This window comes from Pholcus phalangioides, unplaced genomic scaffold (assembly GCF_987345545.1).
Source record: "Pholcus phalangioides strain wild (caught in Gottingen) unplaced genomic scaffold, Ppha-v1.0 ptg000017l_1, whole genome shotgun sequence".
Taxonomy (NCBI): domain Eukaryota; kingdom Metazoa; phylum Arthropoda; class Arachnida; order Araneae; family Pholcidae; genus Pholcus; species Pholcus phalangioides.
Window position 1 is genome coordinate 39753333 of NW_028301610.1, and position 23459 is coordinate 39776791.

The window sequence follows — 23459 nt, forward strand, 5'->3', positions numbered from 1 at the left end:
TTCAAAAAAAATTATTAGGTGCACAACGATTTAATTAACCCGATATTTGAAAGTTTCGTCAGCTCTATAAGCTCACAACAAAAATTAAAAATTCCAATTCAAATATGTTGAATAATATAATAATATACATGGTGTCCTGTAAGTGCTAGCACGGCCTTTACCTTATCAACCGTCTGTCGTAGAGGTATCATTTCAATTTAAAAAAAATGCTCAACAGGCGTTCAAAAATCACCCTGTACCAGTTTTGAGAGTGAAAATACAGTGCGTAACAAAATAAAAAAAATCTAAATTTTTATACGGTCCTCCTGTGCTCTAAGTTCCAGTAAGAAAATTGTTGTCCTGTCTCTCAAATTTCAATGTTTCTTAAGCCTCGTTTACATGGGAAATGGAAAGAGCAGGTTTAAAACCCGTATCAAGAATTTTCACCAATTCCCCTGATGTCCATTTCTTTCCTTAGTGTGCGATTACAGTGCATCCTGGCTTCCGAATCAGGTAGTGGGCGCAGTTTACTTTACTCGTGCGGGTAGGGTGCTCATATAGTGCATGACGGTTTTCCGCTGCTGTACTGTATACAGCATATTTTTTTTACAAAGGTTTTTAACAGCTGGCTGTGTAAAGATATATTTTAGAAAGATAGAAAATTCAAATGCCCCTGCGGGGAATCGAACCCACGTCCTTTCACTTTCCGGGTGAACGCCCTAGACACCACTAGACTAATTTTTTTTTAATCGTCAAAACAGGCGGGAGGGAAAAAAGCGAAAAAAAATGCTGACGTAAAGAAAAAAAGCAGTTTCAATTTGGCTTTTGCACTGTGCGTGGGTATTGTATTCCCTTTCGTCTTCAACACAATATTCGCGTTGTTCATTTGGTTTCGTTCCCAGCCACATGCAATGCATCAAAAATTAGTTTCGTCTGCAAATTATTTCATCAAATCTATTCACAGTTTGAATTTTGGGCATCCGCTTCTTGCAGAAATTGAATTACCCGTGCATCATGATCTTTGCTCCTAGAGGATGCTAACGAAAAGTAAACATTTATCCAAATCTGCACAAACGCTATGGCTTCGTGCAACAGCAATATAATGATATCTAGATTCATAACCTTGTAATCTAATTACACGGACACATAATCTAATTTGAGTTACATAATGTATCTAAAGAAACACTAGATTATTTATATTCCATGCAAAAAAACTCAAGAGCTTTTGAAAAAAAATTCAATTTTTAAAAAGTTAACAAATGAATCAAAATTTTAAGATTTTTTTAATAAAAAAATTATGTATGATTTTCTGTCATTCCTAGTCATAGACATGTGAACAAAATGAAAAAATTATCACAAAAAATGAGTAACTTTGCCTGGTTTTAATTTATACAAAAATTGCCACGTTTTTAAGACAGTAAAATTTCTCCTGATCAGAAAGAATCTCTTCGGCACTTGGTTTCCTCTTCAGTTTCGGCCAATCGAAAAACCATTTCTTCACCATTTGAGAAATCTGAGATCTCTGCCATTCGAGAACTTAAAAGAAACAACAATATTTTCATCACTCAAGCTGACAAAGGTGGCCAAATTGTTGTACTTGATAAATCCATGTATCAAGAGTCGGTTGAAAAATTAATTAGCGATGTACCATATACTTGTCTCAATACGGATCCAGCTCCTACCCTTCTAAAATTGGTTCAAAAGAAAATCAATCAGACTCCCATTCTACATTCTTCGACCAAGAAACGCATCTTTCCATCCGCCGCAAACTGCGGGAGACTTTATGCTCTTCCAAAAATACACAAACCTTCATTTTCAGTAAGACCTATAATTTCTTGCATTGGATCACCTACGCATCAACTTGCTAAATTTCTCGTTGAACTTTTGTCCCCTCTCTGCAAAAAACATCGTTTCACAGTAAAGAATTCCTCAGAATTCGTTTCCATCATCCGCAGCATTCAACCAGATAACGCTACAATGATTTCCTTCGATATCAAATCCATGTTTACTAACATTCCCATCAGCGGTGCAATTTCTTTCCTGAAACAAAATAAAATAGGACCATTCGACCAGTTGAATTTATTTGTCTTAAAAACGTGGCAATTTTTGTATAAAAAAATGAAAAAAAGAAAAACTGACATTTTCTGTGCCATTAAAATTAATTAATTAATTAATAACATTAAAACCCATCAGGCAAGTGGTTAACCAGTAAATAAGAATCGATCTAATATGGAAAATAACTTATAATACGTGACAGCCATCTGGAAGCCGAGTGGTTAGCGCTCCAACCTCCATTTCCTTAAGAACATCCAACCCATCATAATAGAGCAAAAAGAAACAAACAAGTCTTTGCCATGTAAATTTCTCATATGGGCATGGGCTTACCTTGATTTAACCAATCGACTGTTAACTATTGCTGTCTCTATATAGTCTCAATATTTGATCGACCCTCTCCGCCAAAAAGTTTTTTTTCTTATTTATCTTCTTTATTATTATGAATTGTAATCATCGCGTGTCTCGTAAGGTCAATCGCCTGAAAGACATGTTCCGCGCAGAAGCACAAGAAAATGAAGAGTTTCACGTGCAAATGCTAAAAAGCCTCCAGGATCGGTACGAAAAAGAAAAACTCGGTAAGTATGGTTTTAATATCTGGCAAAACAATTCAGTATGATTGAAGCGAGGAAAAAAAAGAGGTTCTCTTTTCTACACAATTTAGTTTTTTCACCTCTATCATTTCAGAATTGAAGCACAGTCATTATAGGAAGGTTCAGGAATTAGAGACACATCACAGAGAAGTTCTTGATGATCTGCAAAAACAACTCCATGAAACCACGATGAAATGCGAAGGTCTCGAAAATCAGTTGAAGGAATTCGAACAAGCTTTCATGAAAGACAAAAACTCCAAACTACAGGTGTAAATCCGATGTCTTCATTCATATGCAACCAAGTATTTATGTTATGTGGATTTTTGAGAATTATGTTGCCCACTGGCAGGTCCGTCTTAAGAGTATCATGGACCCCTGGGCCAAATGATTTTTCTGAGGCCCTACCAGGCAAATTCTCGAAAATCTCAACCAGATCTCATTTTTTTGAAGCCCCTTTTCTCTTGAGGCCCCGGTCCGTGCCCGGGTGGGCCCATGCCTTAAGACGGCACTGCCCACTGGTGCACATGGTGTTTTTTGAAGTACGTCGTATAACACAGACTGTTCATAGTTGATGTTGTCTAAGCAAAATGTTTGTCATAATTTTTATAGTGGATGTTTAGCATAAATAGCTCGATAACTTTACGAGATGATTTCTTCTCTAAATCTGATCTCATACGTCCTTACCCATTTTTCGCTTTTGGAGACGGTCACATCAGGGCCGCAACTAGGGGGGAGCAGGCGGGTCTCGTGCCCCGGGCGCTGAACCGGAGGGGGCGCAAATTTCATTCTCAAACTTCTCCTTCAACATTACAAGGTGGCGCCAAAATGCGCACTTGCCCCGGGTGACCAAACATCTAGTTGCGGCCCTGGGTCACATTCTTAGTTAAGGGATGTCACGACCCTTAAAGTCGAATTTTCAGAAATGATTTCAAAAAATATTTCATTCAATTGTAAATAAAATACTAAAAATGTTGTGCCAATCGGTTAATTTGTTCTTTCATAATAAAAGAAAGAAATAATGTGAATTATAGTGTAAACGTATTTTTTACACTATTAAAAAAAGCTCAGTAGTTTATTTTAAATTTTACGGATGAGTTCAAAAAGTGCAATCTGAAGTTTGAACGTGATTTTCTCAGATTTCAGTTTTTGAGCTCATCCGTCAGATTAGAAAAAAACGACTGCCCCAAAAATTCTGAAATTTTGCAGAAATGTTTATTCGATATGTGTTACTGAAGGATCTCGAATTGACTAATTGGAAGTATTTAAAAAAAAACGCTGAATTAAGATTTTTGAAATTTCTAAATTTTTTTCAAACTAAAAATTCATAAAATTCTAACGAATGGTCGGATATAACGAAAGTTCGAGGTCTATTTTACTAACACATGTCGAATAGACATTTCTGCAAAATTTCAGAATTTTTGGGGCAGTAGTTGTTTTTAATCTTACAAATGAGCTCAAAAACTGAAATCTGAGAAAATCGCGTTCAGTGTTTTTTCTTATATATGTTTCCACTATAATCAGCGTTAGAATTAAAAAATAAAAGTCACTTGTCCCACAGACCAGTGAATACGAGAACCTACTGGTCCGCTGACATCACGAGTGGTCCGCTAAACGAAAAATCTCTTCTGAATAATAATAATTCATTTTCCTAAATATATTGTCATTTAGAGCAGTGGTTCTCAACCGGGGGCCATATGGCCCCCTAGTGGTACTGGGATATTTCAGGAGGGCCACGGAAGAAAATAGAGAAAGGGGGGCCATGACAGATGGTCTGGAGGGCTGCAGAGAGCTGAGAAGAAAAATTAAGGTGTGAAGAAATAAAGCTTTTATATTAGTGTGAATATGCAATTACAGAATTCAACGAAGCCATCCATAAAACCAGGGCCGTCTTAGGGGAAGGACCTACCCGGGCCTCACCGCCTACACTTTGTAGCAGGTTCCCTAGAGGATGGGGTTTTTCGCAGTCCCCCGGCTAGATTTTTCAGACTCCTACTTTATATAAAATTTATTGTGTGAAAAACAAAAAATGATGAAAACCATATCAGACCCTGGCCTGCAGCTCTGTCAGTCCCACTCTTGCGAGGGGTCATGCCCTGGGGGTCTCGTGTCCATAAGTTACCCCACCTTACGATATTTTTTACAGTACAATAAATTTTGAAAATAAGTAGGAAATATGCAGGCTGTTTATTTCAAGCTAAGTATGGGACTACCATAGCAACACTTTGCCTAGCGGGTTGAGACGGTCCTGATAGAACTCGGACTATTGTGGAGCTCATTAAATTCTAGGCCAGTGGTCTGGAGGCCAATCTTCTTTCCAAAACTTTCGTTCAGTATACATTCACTGAAAAAAATCAATTCAATACGTATAAAGGATATTTCTTCTAGATGAGGGTCGAAGACTCTGGGTAAGACAGGGGAGCCACGAGAAAAAAATAGGGTTCAAAGGGAGCCACGGGCAAAAAAGGTTAAGAAACACTGATTTAGAGGAATGATATACCACCAAGGGGTGCAAAAAGCCGTAAAAAAAACAATTAGGACTGTAGTCAAATCTTATGAAGCCACCACTGTTGATTCTGTGGTTTTATCGACAAACAAGTGTGGAGGTTAAAAGACGAATTCCTTTTTATAAATTACATTTTCAGAAAACATTTTGCTAAAGATATTTGCTACTATTAAAGTATAATATATACTGAATAGTTTTTTACTAAGATTTTCAAACAGCAACATTGATTATGAAATAATTAAAACAAAATATGTTCACATTAAATGCACGTGTTTTTTTTTTCCCAGCATAATCAGCAAAGAATAAGACATTTTCAGGTGTCGAACTGAACTGGTGACGTTTTTCGCTACTGGTCCCGCGGACCACCACAATTTTTTTCTCGGTGGTCCGATTGTTTAATCACCAATGATTTCGAACGCTGCTGTAATTCATTATTTCTTTCTTTTGTTATGAAAGAACAAATTGACCGATTGACGCGAAATTTTTAGTATTTTATTCGCGATTGTGAATGATTTTATTTTTTGAAGTCATATTTGAAAATTCGACTTCAAGGGTCGTGACTTCCTTCAAACAATGTCGCTTTCACCTCAGTATCGAAAACACAGACGTTGTCAGAAATCTTAGATAGCGGAATTTTCACCCCTTGGAATGTTGCATTGCCGGAAACGACGTCCTCAGCTTTTGCGACGTCTATTTTTGGAAAGATATATCGAATTGAAAAGGGAGGCAATACCTATTTCGACATGTGACCTCCCTGTAAAAACAATATTTAGTAATACAGTAGTAGTATGAAGTTACATAATCGATTTGAATTTTCTTTTGCAGCGCATATCTGCGAAAAAAAACGAGTTGGAGAAAGAAGTTGACAGTCTAAAAGCCGTCCTGGATATGAAGTCAGTTGAAATTCAAAATCTCAATAAGGAAAACTTGGAAATGAAGGGAAAGGTGAGACACATAGGTTCGTTTTCTTGAAGAATTTATTATTACTTTATATTATTCCACAATGTCTGCATGCAATCTGTATATTTTTTATTATAGCTCGATGAATTAGCTTCAGTTAGAGACAAAATCCGGCAGCTTGAGAGGAAAAACGAAGATCTACAGGCCTTGATGAAAGAAAAAGTTCGAATTCAACAGTAAGTACCTATACAGTGTGTCCCAGAACTCTACCGCCAAAATGAGAGAGATGATGGTACACGTCAGGGCAAACAATTTTTCCAATGGAACCCAGGGTTACAACCGAGGATATGTGCATCTCCGACTCAGAGAAATTGCAAAAAATGACAACCATGAGTAATAACTATATGGGTAGTAGTAGTAACAACAATTACGGAGACGAAAAATATAGTCTTTTTTCCTCTCTAATGGTTCTACGTTAAGAAAATACGTTTTTATACTCTCTTCTAGGATAACTTTAAGATCTTTTGTTTCTCCCATTTTGGCACTGGTGACTAAAAGTGCATCTTAATATGTGCTGAAAATAAAAGTCGTTTGCGACCCCAGATTTCATTGAAAAAGTTGTTTATTTTGACGTGTACTCTCTCTCTCTCTCTCAGCCTTCTCATTTTAGCGGTAGCTTAAAGATGACGAATGAGTCAGCCTAGGTTTCAAGGAGCCCTACATAGCTAGAACTTTCAGGAACGTTTGATCAGTAGTCTGAATTTCGCTTTAACGTTTCATACTTTTCTATGGACTGAACTCAGTGGGGACGTCTCTCTACTGTTGACTTGAGATGCTGAGCTGTGATTGTTTGATGCTGCCATTCTCTGTCTAAATATTGTTGGAAAACTTTCCAATATTTCTCTCTATATTAGCAAGCAAGCGGGATTCATCTTAACTGTTTCTTCATGTCTGTTAAAGTTGTAGCGCTCAAGTCAACATCGGAGTAATTTCAACTCTGAAGATGGTCACCGTAACACCGTAACATTGGTTGAAACATCAAGGCAAAACTAGAGAAGTCCACGGCGAAACAGCTAGTGATGCTCCAGCTATTCATAAAATACAAGCCATGAAAGCCTTCCTTGACGCCTCCTAATAGGCTCACCGAACAAAAAATTAGTCACCCTGGCGCACAAGCAATGAAGGTGTCGTTAAACCGGTGCAAATAGCGAAGCGATCGAGTCACGTGCTCAACTGCGCGCACACTGCCTCTTAGTGATCATGAGGCAGTAAAGTTGAGTGAGAAAATTTTTTTTCAAGCGGGAATTGTCAAGATGAGTAAATGCAAGGATGTGACGTAGTGGCAAAAAATGGCAATCGTGTAAGAGTTGCCGGATTTGTTGATGTTTCGCAGCGGACTGTTCAATGTGTCAGTTGGTGGTCAGCAAGTGGTGTATCACGCATGGCTATGAAACACGACACCAGAACTGTGGTCGCAAAAAGATTCTAACCGAGAGGGACCGGAGACGAGTTTCATGGCTTGTGAGTCAAAATCGCTTCCGAACCCGACAGAAATTGCTGCATTCAGTGAATGAAGGTCTATCCCACCCTGCTTGCGAGGGGACATTGCGACGGGAACTGCGTGAAATGAAAATTTGGAGTCGGGTACTTCGTAAGACGCCATTTTTCATACAGGCACATAAAGTTGCACGTCTTCAATGGAGCAGAAAGTAGTCAGTAGCTCACTAGCAGCGTCTAATGTGATCCGACGAATCACGTTTTTACCTTTATTTAAATGACGCGCGTCGTTGAGTACACCGAAGGATCAATGATGCATTTCATCCGAAATGTGTGCAAGGTCAGGTTCAGGCCGGAGGTGGGTCTGTGATGCTTTGGGGGATGTTTTGCATGTTTATTTTTAACATTCTCGATGATCAGGTTTTGCCGTTCAGTCTTCATGCTGTTGAAACCCCTATTTTTCAAGATGACAATAGCAAAGTTCACAGGACTGATTGCATATGTGACTGGTGCAATAAATACTCACACACCCTATCAAACCTCGACTGACCTGTAAAGTCACCTGACCTCAACAACCCCATTGAAAATCTTCAAGACTTTATGGAACAGCGGGTAAAACGCCGGAATCAGCATCCCTGCAATCTGGCAGATTTTTTTGATCTAATCCCGAGTGGCTTAAACTGGATACGATATACCTGCAGAACCTTGTGGACTCACTTTCTAATTGAATCCGGGTGGTTATCAAGGTCAGAGGCGGAATTATACGGTATTAACGTGATTTCTCAAGGGGTGACAAATTTTTGTTGTTCGGTGAGCTTACTTGAGCGCACAAAACTCGTCCCCCTCCAAGAATGATTTATTCGCATCGGTGCCTCTGGTTGTAGCGTCATTTCTTTTTTTGTAATATGCTATCAGTACGCAGATGCATTTTTGCTTGCTTAACGATTAAAAAATGTTCTTTAGTGAATTGTCGACGGAGAAAGAACAGCTTGCATCCCAATATGAGCAAGAGACAAGAGTCAACAAAAGGCTTTCAATGGAAAATGAAACATTGCAATGGCGCCTCCAGCAGAGCATGGAATTGAGCTTAAGATCTCCATCCATCTCTGGTATGTTACAGGTTTTTATTATTAACACTGTTGTCAGTATTATATATCCCTATACCTTGTACAGAAATAACGGCATAATGGCATTTTCTTCTTGTATAGTCTTCCCATAAAAGTTCTATTACCTTCTATAGACGACGTTGGGAAGAGCCAAAACATAATTTTACGAAGATTTCATCCGTATTCACTTATTTCATAAAAAATATAATAATAACTTCTAATAGTATTCAGTTATTAAGTATTATAACAAGGCAATTAGTGTTTTATTATTCATCGTGCCGTGTTTTTTTTTCGTTTTTGCCACTTGACCGATTCAATCTCAGAATTTTAATCTTTTAGATTGAACATCTTTCTCAGCATACAAACAATCCGATCAATGACTTTTTTAAGGGTCATCTTTCTTCAAATTCGGAGATCGTTTGAACTAATTGATCATATTAACATATTCGTGGTTGAAAGCACCTGCTGCGGCACGCTTATTGGTAGCATGGAAGATACCGTTACGTAAGGGCATATGTGAAGGTTAATGAAAGATGAAATGGGTTGATATTTCATGTGGAGCCTTTTCAATACATACAGTCGGACTAGCTTTTAGCGAGAGTCTGGATTTAACGAGCAAATTAAATGCGTTTAGTTTGGTACAATGCTAATTGTACAGCAATTCTGTCACTTTTGGTGGGCAAATTTTTCAAGATAGCTCGGATTTGACGAGAGATTTAAAAGAAAAAAATACAAAAATAAGAAAAAAAAGTAAATAAAAAGGTAACAAAAAACTGATCTTTTACCTTTCTCATATTATGGAAATAATACCTTTTGAGTAGAATAATACACTTGGCAATAGATGACTGTCAATCAAGTAATTCCACAAAAAGCCTATCACCCCAAGGCATGTTGTAAATGTGCAGAACTAACGAGGTCAACTACGGGGAAGGGTTGGGGGAGCAGGCGGGCCTGGTGCCTCGGGCACCGCACCAGAGGAAGAGTGAATTTCACCCTTTTAATCTCTCCTTTAACATTACAAGAGGGTGCCAAAATGCGTTCTTCTGGCCAATCGCCTAGTTGTGGCTCTGGCAACAACAAGCAACACTTTCTCTAGAAGGCAGGAATGAGCGATTACCTTCTAGATACAATAATATCTATAGGAGGTATTTAATGAGTGAGAAATGAATAGATTAGAAACTGAGACCAATTGGAAGGTGGAAAAAATGGCTATATCAACCCTTGTTTATAATTTCTCATGTTTTTGAGCGTGAGGATCAACACCGGAATTTTTTTTCAATGTCCAATAAACAAAGTTTCAACTGTAGAAGATGAAATAAAAATTGTAAAATTGCTAGCAAAAGATGAAAAAAAAAATTTACGCATTACATATCGATATACACCCAGTGACCAAATAATTAGGAACACCCTGTTATTCACCTCTAATATCGTGTGGGACCTCCTCTTGCTTTGATAACAGCAGGTATTCTTCTAGTTATGGACTCTACAAGTTGCTGAAACCGTTGAGGAGGAATATTAGCCCATGCCAACGAAATGTAAGCTTTCAATTCCCTCAGATTAGGAGGTTGTGTTTCGGAGCTTTTAACAGACCTTTCAACCTCGTCCCACAAATGCTCAATTGGGTTGAGATCGGGTGATTGAGGGTGTCATTGAAGCAATTGAAACTCTGTATCATGCTCCTCAAACCAATCTGAGATAATTCCAGCCACGTTCAAGGGTGCATTGTCCTGTTGGAAAAAACCACCATATTCAGGGAACATTATGGCCATAAACGGGTGCTTGTAGTCAGCAAAGATGTGGAGGTAAGCGCTGGCATTGACGGATGTCTCCATTTAAAATTTGGGACCAAGAGTATACCAGGAAAATGCTCCCCAGACCGTGATTCCGCCGCCACAGCTTGAACAGTTGTCATGTGGCATGCCGGATCCATGGCTTCGTGCTGCTTACGACACACACGGATCGTGCCATAAATATCATGGAGAATAAATCTTGACTCGTCAGACCAGACAACCTTCTTCCATTCATCGAGTGTTCCAATTTCTCTAACACACAAAAGCCGTTTTCTTCGGTTGTGCAGCGCAATCAAAGAGACTCTTATTAGTAGCATGCTTTTAAAACCAATTCGTTTCAAGATCCGTCTCGTAGAGCGTACGTCTTGTGCTTTGCGATGATCCTGAGTTTTATTGCGCTGCAATTTGTTACGTTGTGACTCTTCTGTTGCTGCACACAATGCGTGTCAGTCGCCTGGCACCTCTTTTGTTCACAAGAAATTTCCACCCACTATTCCGCTTTCCGCTCGAAGTTTCTTGGCGTAGTTGCCATTCTTTGAAGACTCGAGATACTGTTGTACGAGAAAAGCCAAGAAGGTTAGTGGCTTCGAAATTACCGGAGTCGCCCTTTCTGGCGCTCACAATCATGCCGCCGCTTTCAAAGTCACTCAAATTTCTTGTTTTCCCCATGAACAAGCAAATTTCAATGTTAACTGGTGCTTCTGACCAGGAAAAAGCTTTTTATTACGTCAGTGCACGTGCTGCACGGACAAAACGATGTTTGAGTGAGGGGGGTGTTCCTAATTTTTTTGGCCACTGGGTGTAATCTTACATATACTCACTATAAATCCACTTATTTTCAAAAATTAATTTTATTTATTTATTTTCTCTGAAAACAGGCTCTCCGATGTAAATAGGTCCGACTGTACTAAAAAATCTAATTTTTGTCTCGTCAAATAGTCTCCTTGGGGTTAATGGTCGAAATCTCTGGCTTAATAGGTTTGAGATAAAAATTGATGCTCCTTTGGAGTCGTAGAAAATCAGCTTCAAACTTCGGCCTAGCCTTTGAGAGCTATAAATGTTTTGCAGCTCTCAGTAGTACACCCTACCAGGGGCGTAGCCAGAAATTTCGTTCGGGGGGGGACCACTTTCATTTTGGGGGGGGACCAAAGTGACAGAACAATGGATTTGGCCATCTTTTTCCCTTTTTTCGGTCATTTTCTCACATTTCGGGGGGGGGGACGACCAGACCCCCAAGTCCCCTCCCCCCTCGCTACGCCCTTGCGCCCTACCGATTTCGACTATTATCTTACAAATGGTAATTTGTGTGCATATTACTTTCAGCATCAATGGAATCGTCTTTAGAGGATGATCGCAATACTTCCCGTCTGTCATTGCCCATATTGGAATCCGAACGACAACGCAGGTGCCATGATAGCGTTCGAGGATCTTCTCCGAGGACCAATAGAGAAGAGCGTGGTTATTCGATGTCATTTTCTTGGCACCCTCTCTTACCGCACAATGAAGAATCGTCAACCGATGGAGGCGAAACAATTCCATCCAGTAGTCGAGCGCGCATCATCAAAGGCCGATCCAAGTCCTATCTTCATCCAGGTTCCAAATTATCAACTTTGAAAGCCAAGAAGGACATCGAAAGTGAAGTGAGGCGCAAATCTCCGTTGAATCGAACAAATGTTCGACAAGGGCAACCTTTGAGCATGTCGTGGCAAGGAGGAGATCTTTCACATTATTATGAAGTCTTGGATGAGGTTGATTTGAATACAAAGATGGATAAATCACAACATGATCATGAAGAGGAAGATCCGAGTGAAGCCAAAAGTACGTTTTTCTAATATGTTTCTGTCGCTATTTTCTAAGCAATACTACCTCATTCTTATTATTCTGCATCCATGTCTTTTTGTCGGTTTGTCATTAAATGTTTTGCACAATACTCATATACGGCGCGATTTTTCTGTTATTTTTGCAGAGTCAAAGAAGAGCAATGACTTATTTGAATCCAATCTCCAGCCAGATAACGATGTCGATGCCGAGAAGAGCCTATCCGGTATTCACTCACTACAGAGCAGTTACACCTCAGAAAGCTCGAACTCCTTCATGCCGGTACAGCAAGGCTCTGAAGAATCTTCATGCAGCACAAAAAGCAACGACAGTGATTCCAAGGATACGTCCGTCAGCTCAGTACCAGGCTGTGGCCCTTGGGTGAAGTCACCTAGAAATTTAGCCGGCGAGGCCATGATCCACGATGACGACAACTTCCAGTCGCTTCCTAACCAAAATCCTAAATGTTCCTTGAAGCCGAATACGCCAGGTACTACTGTGCAAGGACAGTCGTCTTCACTCGGTGAAGTGTCGAAGCCTAATAAAAACCAGGAAAACAATAACCACATGTCCATCGCTACAACGTCTTTAGACACGTCCAGTCAAGGAATGACAGATTCTATGAACCTTGATGTCAGTTGGGGAGATGAAGACGTACTGTCTGATAAAGAGTAGAGAGAGAAAATGAGTATTCTCTAATTCCAAAGTTTGTTGCTGTTTTTTTAAGATAAGAAAGAATCCATTCTACCACCTCTTTTATTTGTACTTTTTCTGTTGTCGTTTTGTGATTGCCATCAATTCCCTATGACAAAAGAGATTGATTGAGGCCAAAATTTTTATCTCTTAAGATACGATTCTATTATATCGACCAGAATACCATTTATATTCTCATCTAGAATATATGTATAGCACAATATTTCAATTTCAAACTATTTCTATTGAGGTAGTAATCGAAGTCACTTATCACCCTAGTTTAGAAGATCCTGGTTATAGAATCGATAGAATTTCCATTGAAGTTATTCAATCTTTCTCATCATGTAAAACCTTTTAATGTAGCTTGTCGTTTTTTGTGAATTTCTTCGAATTAATATACATAGCATACTCGTGATGATGTAGATGATATCAACATAACATTGCTAAAAGTTTTTGGACATCTTAGAATATGATACAATGCTTATGCTGGGAAGAATTTTTAAAAAGTTTTTGCCTTAGACTATCAACTCTGGAGAGCACCTAAACGTTTTATATTAGATTGCACATATTCTTCTTCAATATACCTTTACTTTGGATTAGACCTTTGTTTCGTTCATTATGACAAGACTAATCCGATTGTCTTAAGTGTGGCTCGAATAAATATTGTAGGCCTACTTATAGGATGATATAAAACGCTGTTCATTGCTCGACTTAGAATACCCTCCAATGACAATTCTCTGGCGTATGACGAATCCTAGTAAACGTAATTTGTCCGAAGCATTCCCAGAAAAATTGAAACAGTTGCCCAAGGGAAAGGAGTCTAATTATGGACTGATGTATCGTTTTAAAATACTTACACAGTTATCCTCTGAAAATTTGCTCACAATCGGGAGAGACCACTGTACTCCAGAGCTCAATATTTCGATGCTTTTTGGACTTGCGGAACCCTTGAATTGGTTTCCATGTTCCAGGAAACACTTTGAACAATAGGAATGTTATATGGAACCCTTGAAGTTACATTCATGTTTCTGGGAATCACCTAGAAGATATCCTCAGTGTAGAGAACCCTTGAAATAATATCCATATGTTTTAGAGAATCCTTGAAATAAAACCGATGTTCCAAGGCAGAACTTTTCAACTATTTTGTTCGCGCGAAACCTTTGAATGTCACGAGTCTATTCCACGGAACCCAAATATACATGAATTTTAGGTACAAGTGTAAAATAAGTTATTAGTGCCGAAATCGGACCGTGCTAAATAAAACAAGGGTCTGATCCAAACTACTGCCACACTGAAGAAATCGTGCAACCATCCAAAACGCTTAAGTACAGTCTTTCTAGAACAAGAACGGTTTCGTCACGTTAGGCACTTGGGTCGGATTAAAGCGACTATGCACCCTAGCGGACTCACCGAGGGAGCAAAAACAAGTTTTCTATTTAAAATGACTTCTAATAGTTTAAAAAAAAATGGCTTAGAGAACAGCTATTGGTTCTAGCGATAATACTCACGTCACATTGCATATTAATGGCGGATGATGAGTCGGCCTGGGTTTCTATGGCTATAGATCGGATGATTATATTCATTCCAATAGATAACGCGGTCTGAAATGCGCACTAGTTTCTCACTGTGACAACAAATCTTCCTCGTGTGCAATTTTTCAATCCTATAAAATTCGTTTGTAGCTTCAATCAAGCAGAATGAAACTGAGAAAATTGTGGTAAGTGGGGGGGCCATCACCGAACCATCATTATATTTGAAATTGTCCAAATACTTTTGCTAACTTAATAAGTATTGAAGCCAAGTGTATACAGAAATTAAAATATTGTTAGCTGCCGGGAAGTTTTATGATCCACCGTGTTTTGCTTCTGAAGGGGACCATGCGAACGATTCTGATATAATATAATGATGAGTAATTATAAATAGGTGATATAATGCTTGTATGTGAATATGTAATAGATTTACGCAGATTTGTGAATGCGAGAGCTTATTTTATGCTATTGAAAGTTTTGATTGATCGGTGCCTAATGTTTTGAAATGGAAAATTATCGTTTGTAATGGATGACGCAATTCAAAGAGCTTGATCGTGAATTAGTATTTAATGGTGTCCAATGTGAATAGAGTGTTGTGGTCTGTATACGTCGAGTCTTTTGTGAGCATTGATCCCTTTACCCTTAAAATATCGTAGATGAATAAGGTCTGAAATGTGTACTTACATTATACTTGTGCATTCATTGTGCATCTAGCAATATTCGTCTTTAAAATACATTTGTAGCAATATGAGAATTGACATACTTACTGCCATTCATTGTAAACTCCTAATTATGGGTGATATACTTTTTTGAGATTTTATGATTTTTTTACATCGATTAGTCACTGCCGACATGATGGTCAATATGAAAGTCAACTAACAATGCAGCTCCGTATAATTGAGTATAAACCCAGCATTCAAATCTTCGAGCCATGAAGAATGCAGCTTCTAAAGCAATAGTTACCGGTCTAATTAGCCTTCGTAATGAAAAGCCAATGAAGTATACTGTACTGTGCATGTATGAACTGTGATCGAGGTTAATGTTGTTCTAGTCTTTATGTAGTTGAAGGAAATGTTACATAAAATTGTAAATGTACATATAAAGTATCGTTCCAAGAGACTGATGCATCTAGTGTCTTTTTTCTTCAGAAACTACTGAATATTAAATTTATTTTCGGAGTATAGCGTTCTATCTCAAAATATTCGTCTTCTTATTATGAAAAAAATGGAGTGCATAAGTGTTGATTATGTCGAATCATGAATATACATCTTATAATTCAACCCTTTGCACTTGGAAAACTAGCTGAAGAATGTCAGAAAGTCAGGGAAAGATTGAATCTTCGTAATGTTGTAGCCTACAAGAGGAAGAGTGTATTTTTAACATTTTTGTACTGTTGTCGGGGAATGTGCTCTATATTTCTTACACATCGAATTCGTGAAACATCAGAAAAATAAACAATTTCAGCAACCGGCATGCAAAAGCGTAATTGTGGTCATGAGGTGCGAATGCGAGCCGATCTCTCCGTAGGAAAGTCTCGCCACAGATAGCAAGTAATAAGGCTACAACGATAAAATTATTCAATCATTACACTTTATTCATAGTTATAAAAATTGACGGCAGATGACAGCACTATACATAACAAGCATTACACAGAAACAGACTTCACCTTATGTTCACAACATATACCTGCACAGCTTCAAGCATGGACCATATGTTTTTCGACCACCTGCTAAAATCTCTTCATTGAGACAGAGTAGCAACCATGATCTAGTTAGGAGGAGGCCTAACGGTCCTAAAGCGTGTGAAATTCATTTCAAGTAACTGCAAAAAGAAGTTACCAATGAGTAGGTATTTGCCAACATTGGAGGGATTAGATTTTCTAAACGTCTGGTCACCGACTTATAGCGAATAGAAATTCTGTCTTATCGCTATGTTGGCGACATCCGAGTGCAAAGGGTTAAAAGCATTATTTTTGTGCCGGATGATAATGTTTCAGAATCTGTAATAATCGAATTCTTGACTCGAAAGAAAGATGCATTTTGTTTCGCTTTGAGCTTATCTTTCCTTGAATATCTCTGATTATGTTCATGTCATCATGATGTACATTTCGTTTGGAACAAGTGTAAAAAAAAGTAAGAAGCAATGTACATTTTTTTTCAGAATCTCTTAAATGCAATGAATGAATGATTCTTATAGGTATGACCATCAAAAATTTCCATGACATTTTCCAAAAATTCTATCAGTCATGTTGCCATTGTTGCAACGTGATATCGAACAACCAAATGATCAAATAGGTAGAGTTTAACTCAACAGTATTTCATTTGTTTTTTTCTATTTGAATATTTAAAAATTACCGTATTTTTTTTTATTAAATCAGTACAAGGAGTTCTCTTGGTAAGCACAAATAAACGCGATTTCTATCGAAATTATTGTCTTTATTTGTCTAACAATAAAGTCACTCATTTTAAAAACAATCTTGTAACAATTTAAACACTTGAAACTGTCTTCTTATGCCGTTCATTGTGTATCTCTTTATTGTTTTTAAAAAATAATAATATAAAAAGTTTGAATATCTTTTGATTTGGCTTGCTTATTTGTGTGGTCTTTATTTGATTTTCTCCTTTCACCATTGCTCCAAATTTTGAAGAAATATTTTATTTGGCGAGTAAGTAAAAGATCGAATCCACCAAACCCCGATTGTCCGATAGTCAATGTCGCCAAACAGCGCGTCTATTTCGCTAACCTTTACTTCCATTTGTCAACTAATAGATTTTTTTTGGCCTGATTAACAAAATTCGTCCAATTAATAAGTTTCCAATAGGAACCCGGTGGGTAACCATCCATCTCTACCAACGTTTTACTGCGAAAAATGTGAGTTGCGTTGGAATGTTGCAGCTCAGGGGTTAACTTGGTTAAAAACCTTAGTGAAAAAGCAGGTCTCTGAGCACGCAACATAAATGGAAAGATTTTGTCGCTGGAGTATATCAGGGAAGTGTACTATAGCTAGTCCTCATTTAAATTCAAATTTTATAGACACTAATTTAGAAATCTTAATGTTTTTTCTAAAAACTTTGTGGGTTTGGTTTGCTATGGTTCCCAACTTCGAGGAGCAGATGCGAGCCGATCTCCCCGTTTAAACGTCTCGCCACAAAGAGCAACAGGCCTCCTATGGTACAATTATTCAATCATTACTTTTCACTCATAGATAGAGAAATTGCCGCTGTGGTGGTCGAGTGGTTATAGTGACGGACTCGCGATGCGAGGATCCGGGTTCGAACCCCACAGTGGTGGTCGGCTGAAGTTGGTTTTCTGTGGTTCCCAACTTCAAGGCGCAAATGTGAACCGATCTCCCCGTTAAAAAGTCTCGCCACAGAGAGCAACAGTCCTACAACGATAAATCATTCAATCATAACACTTCACTCATAGTTAGAAAAACTGGTGGCAGATGGCAGCACTACACATAACAAGCATTACAGAGAAACAAAAAAACAAAACTTCGTGTCAGGTTTCACTACACGTACACGCACATTCCCGCATGTACTGATTCGTTGGGGAAATTTATTTCCCATTAGTCGTGTGTATGATCGGGCCTTCCACTCACAAAGAAGTAATCAACCGGGCCACGCACTTTCAACGGTTGAGAACCACTGTACTAGAGGACTTATCCCCATAGGAATGTTAGTGCAGATATTCACAAACTAGAGGAAAAGGTTTTCTCGTTTTATGTGTATTCCTAGTAAAGTTGTCATGAAGAATAACTTCATATTTTCATAAAGGGTGGTTGATGACGTATAAGCATCATCCAAATCCTCCCCCGTCATCAAAAATCACAAATCCGAAATTCCACCCCCCACCCTGATGCTGACGTAATACTTTAATGGGTCGTCTTAAAAGCATTGAGCAAAGTGATTTTTTGAGGCCTCCCTTCTAAGTGGCTAGAAATGACTGCATATAATTATCATGCTTAGTCCCGAAAATTTGAACCAGATATCATTTTCACGAGGCCCCTCGGCATTCGAGACCCCCAGGCCATTAATGGGTGGGCCCATGCAGTAATGGTAAGACGCCACTGCTTGCAGTTTAATCTAGAAAATAGAACATTCATAAACATTCCAGTGGTTTAGGAAAGTATTTTCACTGAATTGGGGGTCATTTGTGGACAACCGTTCAAGGTTTTCTGAACATTTCTAAGTTACAGTCAAAAAATGGAATATACTGTTAGGCATTAAAGAAACAGGTTGTTTAAGATACATTTTTTTAAAAACTGCCTCTCGTATCTGTCGTCTTTTCGAGGTTCAGCTAGACTTTACTTGGAAGAACAGTGCAGACAGTGCATTCATATCTTATAACAACATTCATATTTTTGTGCTAAAATATATATATATATATATATATACATATTTGTGGTCGGCTGAAGTTGGTTTTCTGTGGTTCCCAACTTCAAGGCGCAAATGCGAGCCGATCTCCCCGTTAAAAAGTCTCGCCACAGAGAGCAACAGTCCTACAACGAAAAATCTTTCAATCAGAACACTTCACTCATAGTTTGAAAAACTGGTGGCAGATGGCAGCACTACACATAACAAGCATTACAGAGAAACAAAAAAACTTCACGTCAGGTTTCACTACACGTACACGCACATTCCCGCATGTGCCGATTCGTTGGGGGTTCCGCGGGGGGTTGTGGGCGGGGTGCATGTGTAGTGTAGCAGTAGTAGGTAGGGCTCGTAGGTAGGGTAAAAAAGGGTTCGGGGATCCATGATGTCAGCCACCTCGTTGGGCAATTTGCCTGTTGTGGCGTTGTATTTGTATTTGTATTTGTATATATATATATAAGTGCAATTTTCACGATAATACATACAAATATATCTGAAATATTGATATAGTGGGGAAGTTACAAACTATTTGCAGCATTTGCTAGTGCAAAAGTTGATCAAAAACATTTTTATTTAATTTCTTGTCGGTTCCTTAAATGCATTCTTAAATGCATGACTAAATTTCCACTGAAATTTGTCGCCTGACAGTCGAGTGGTTAGGGAACTAGTCTCTAACTGTGCAGATCTGGATTCGAATCCTGGTTCGGGCGTGGATGCCTACTAATCTTGGGATCCATGATCTCGGGGATCGTGATCTCGGGGATCCATGATGTTCTTAAGTCAGCCACCTCGTTGGGCAATTTGCCTGTTGTGGCGTTGTATTTGTATTTGATAATACTAACAAAATATTCCCCGGACAGATCACATGGGTCGTACAGATGTCTTGAGAACACGTGAAGATCACGTTAAAAAAATTGTGAGTACAAGAGAGTGGGATTTACATGAGCGAAATTTCAGAACAGTTCAAGTATTTTTTTAGAAATTCAAAAAAAAAGTCTCTGATCTCCAAAGTATCCCATGACTTTGGCTATACAGGGTGCATAAGTAACAGGGCGTATAGCATTTTACTGGTGAACCGTTGATCCTCAATGCATACTTCCAATGGAAGTTGAGAAAAAAACAGCATCAAATGTGTAAAAACCAGTTTACCTGCGTTTAATGTTTTCCCCAACTTTCCTCCGTTTTTTAACTTTCTGTAGAGCAGGGTTCCCTAACCCTTTAAGCGTCAATCAAAAATGACCGAACTCCTTCCCCCCCCCCTTTAAAATTCCATATCATTTTTAATGAAATAGGCTTTCTTCCGATTTTCAGCAGTTGCAGGGGGTCAGCATTGTCAATGCTGAGATAAGAGAATTTTATGGAGGCGAGATGTCTCGTCATTGCCGCTTCAAGGGTTAAAGTTTTTTGTTTCGTGGACCCTTCGTGCCATATCTTTTGACCATGCCAACTTTTTTTTTCAAAAATTGCATTATTATAGCTTACTTGAGAACGAGCGTTTAAAATTAAAGACGACGGGCAAAGCATCCTTATACACAGTATTTATTGGCCACCGAGTAAAAAAGTGGCGCTATTTTATAACAGTCATGGTTCAAATAACGTATATACCAAGTTTCAACGAAATACGTAAACCACAACGAGCGCTACATAGGTTGGAGTAATATGCAATGTCATATAGTGTCAGTGTATTATAATATCTAATGCCATACACTATCTGATATGTAATGTCTCTCAGTACAGGGTGTTCTGTTAGTCAAACTCAAAGGGTTGTTTGTATTCATCAATAGGAACAAAAATTGCAATGGAACATGGTGTCGCAAACCACGTTGAGAGGGTGAAAATCGCGAAAAACGCATGCAGGCTCTGAGTTCAGAGGAGACGAAAGGCGGATGTCAGTTGATCGTTGAATGCGTTCGTGGCTTCGCTCACCATATCTGACGTAAGCAGCGTCGCGAAACGCATGCGCTGGGGTAGGATCACGCACTGCGAACGAACGTAAATTAGCGCTATTGTGGTAGTAAGCACGTGTAGCAGTTAGTTGTCTGTTTCAATGAGTACCGTGATGGCTGATTACACGAACGACGAATATGCTTGCTCTTTCCTATAGGGTCACCTTAAATCACTCGTTTGTGCGACGCCTGTGGACACACCGGAGGATCTCATAGCGCGAATTGTCGTCGCTGCGGCAGACATCAAAAGCATACCTGATTCCCTCGAGCGCGTCCGGGAATCGGTTATACGTCATTGTAGACTGTGCATTGACGTCCGCGGTCGCCACTTCCCACAACTCTTGTAATAATTAATCAAATAAATCTTTTTGTAGTTATTATTGTACTTTTTGTCGTTCCAGCGTGACGTCGAAGCCTGCATGCGTTTTTCGAGATTTTCACCCTCTCAACGTGGTTTGCGACACCATGTTCCACTGCAAGTTTTGTTCCTCTTGATGCCTACTAACAACCCTCTGAGTGTTTGTCGGTTCATTAACAGAACACCCTATATAATTAAGCTGAGTAATTAAACTCACACTACTCCGACCTATGTAGTGCCCGTTGTGGTGGACGCATTTCATTGAGACTTGATTTATACTATACGTTAGTTGGACCATGACAAAAAGATAACTCCGATAAAAACGCCACTTTTCACCTGGTGGTCACAAATTAAACTATTTTTATTGAATTTTTCTTTTCCTTATTAGTCCATTTTTCCTGTATACACTAAGTTTCATCAAAATATCTCCATCAGAATGGGTGCTACATACGTTTCAGTAATGTCAGTTTATTCATAACCACCCTGTATATATTGTTGTCACTCTGTCATTAAATCACTACTACAGATGACCGCCTGTCTTATGCGATAGCTTTCCATACTATCACACCAGCAACGAGAGAAGTGTGTTACTCAACAGTAAAAGCAGGGTTGGTACAGGACCGTCTGATGAGAACAGGCATGGGGCCTCGTGATGCATCAGGGGCTTTTGATCACCTTGCATAATAATTAACATCAATTGTATCAGATTTGTAGTAGGCCCCAGTGCATTGCTCAATCCGAGAGCCTATGTAAAGATGACCCTAGATCGAGTCCCTGACCAGAGGACTTCGTCAAGCTAATTTCGTTATGAACGGCAACACTGCTAACGCAAATGAATAGTCGCTGCCTGTCAATGTCATTAAAAATTCGTAATGGGGGTCATGAGTGAAAATGTGTTTCCGCCAAAATGTCTTGAACATGGCCGATCATTCTGTCACAGGTCCCTAGGCTGGTATCGTTGACGGGCCCCAGACCAGACTTCTCACGAGCCCCTCTATAGTGTTTTTATAATGGGAAGAAAACAACAAAATGACGAGAATCGTCCTGGGCCTTAGGGCTGCAGCCCCACCCTTGTGAGGGGCCATGGTCTTAAAATGGCTACTAGTGCGGTACCCGTAACCATGTGTGGATACAGGACGATGTGTCAAAGAAGGTGGTGGCATATCGCCACATGGGAAGTAAAGGTCACATGATAACCACGTGTCCCCCATTTTACGAGACAACCATTATTTTGCCGTATTGTCTAACCTCCACCGATCCGAAACGAAAATAAAACCTTGATATTTTGTTTCATATGTCGGGCTTGAGCCTATTAGCCTTTTCCTCTTTCGGGGAGGGGAACATGCAACGTACTAACTGCACCATGGGCTCCGACAAAATTATGTTCTAGGGTGCCTACCTATGTCGAAATACCTGCCTACCATATCTATACGTGTACATATGCAGGGTGTCCTATAAGCGCTAATGTGGCCTTTATCTCATCAACAGTTCGTCGTAGAGGGGTATGGTTCCAATTAAAAAAAATGCTGAATCATCACGCTATACCAGTTTTGAGAGTGAAGGTACAGTGTATACCAAATAAAAAAAATTCTAATTTTTGTATGGACACTCTGTCCTAAAAAATCCAATTAGAAAGTTCTTGCCCTGTCTCTTCTAATGCCAACAAAGAAAAATTCCACGTTTCCAAGTGCAACATTCACTTAGATATTTTTTTGAATTAAAAATACGGAGAAAAAAATTGGGAAAACAGCATAAATGAGGGAAAGAAGCGTTATCTGTTATTTTATACGTTCTTTCCCAACTTTTGTTCATTTTTGAATTCCAAAAGTATCTCAGCGAATATTGCACTCAGAAACGTAGAATTTTTTTTTTTGTTCGCCTCAGAAGTGACAGGGCAACAACTTTCTTCAGTTGTGATTTTTAGGAGAGAGACACAGGGAGAACCAAATAAATTTTTTTTTCATTTTATGACACACTGTATTTTTGTTCTCAAAACTGGTACAGCGTGATTTGTGAGTATTTTTAGAATTGTAACCATATCTCTACGACGAACGGTTGATGACTGCATTAGGGGATTTACGGGACATCTCATATCGTGTCACCCTCACAAATATTTGATGTTGGGGGCATTGCCCCGCTCCACCGCATACCTTCACCTATGAGCCCATGCATTAAGACGGCCCTGAGCAGTGCAATTCAGATGCTTCAGAGAAACCGATACCGAATTTTTTGTAGAGTGCGGCGAACCGGTAATTGAATAATTTGAAATATTGATTATTTGAACCGGATATATTGAATTTGTATTAAATTATTATGGTTTTT

General features: G+C 39.0%; 1 protein-coding gene across 4 annotated transcripts in view; it reads left to right on the forward strand.

The window, feature by feature from the left end:
* LOC149073056 (uncharacterized) overlaps window positions 1-17034 on the forward strand; it is a 63268-nt gene extending 46234 nt beyond the window's left edge. For all 4 annotated transcript variants that reach the window (XM_089247180.1, XM_089247181.1, XM_089247183.1 and 1 more), the window contains 7 exons: window positions 2504-2609; window positions 2719-2891; window positions 5953-6072; window positions 6166-6263; window positions 8488-8633; window positions 11744-12238; window positions 12387-17034. In XM_089247180.1, coding sequence (XP_089103306.1) covers window positions 2504-2609; window positions 2719-2891; window positions 5953-6072; window positions 6166-6263; window positions 8488-8633; window positions 11744-12238; window positions 12387-12913 — 1665 coding nt within the window. In that variant the 3' untranslated portion in view covers window positions 12914-17034. The remainder of the gene's footprint in view (window positions 1-2503; window positions 2610-2718; window positions 2892-5952; window positions 6073-6165; window positions 6264-8487; window positions 8634-11743; window positions 12239-12386) is intronic.
* Window positions 17035-23459: the final 6425 nt, after the last annotated feature.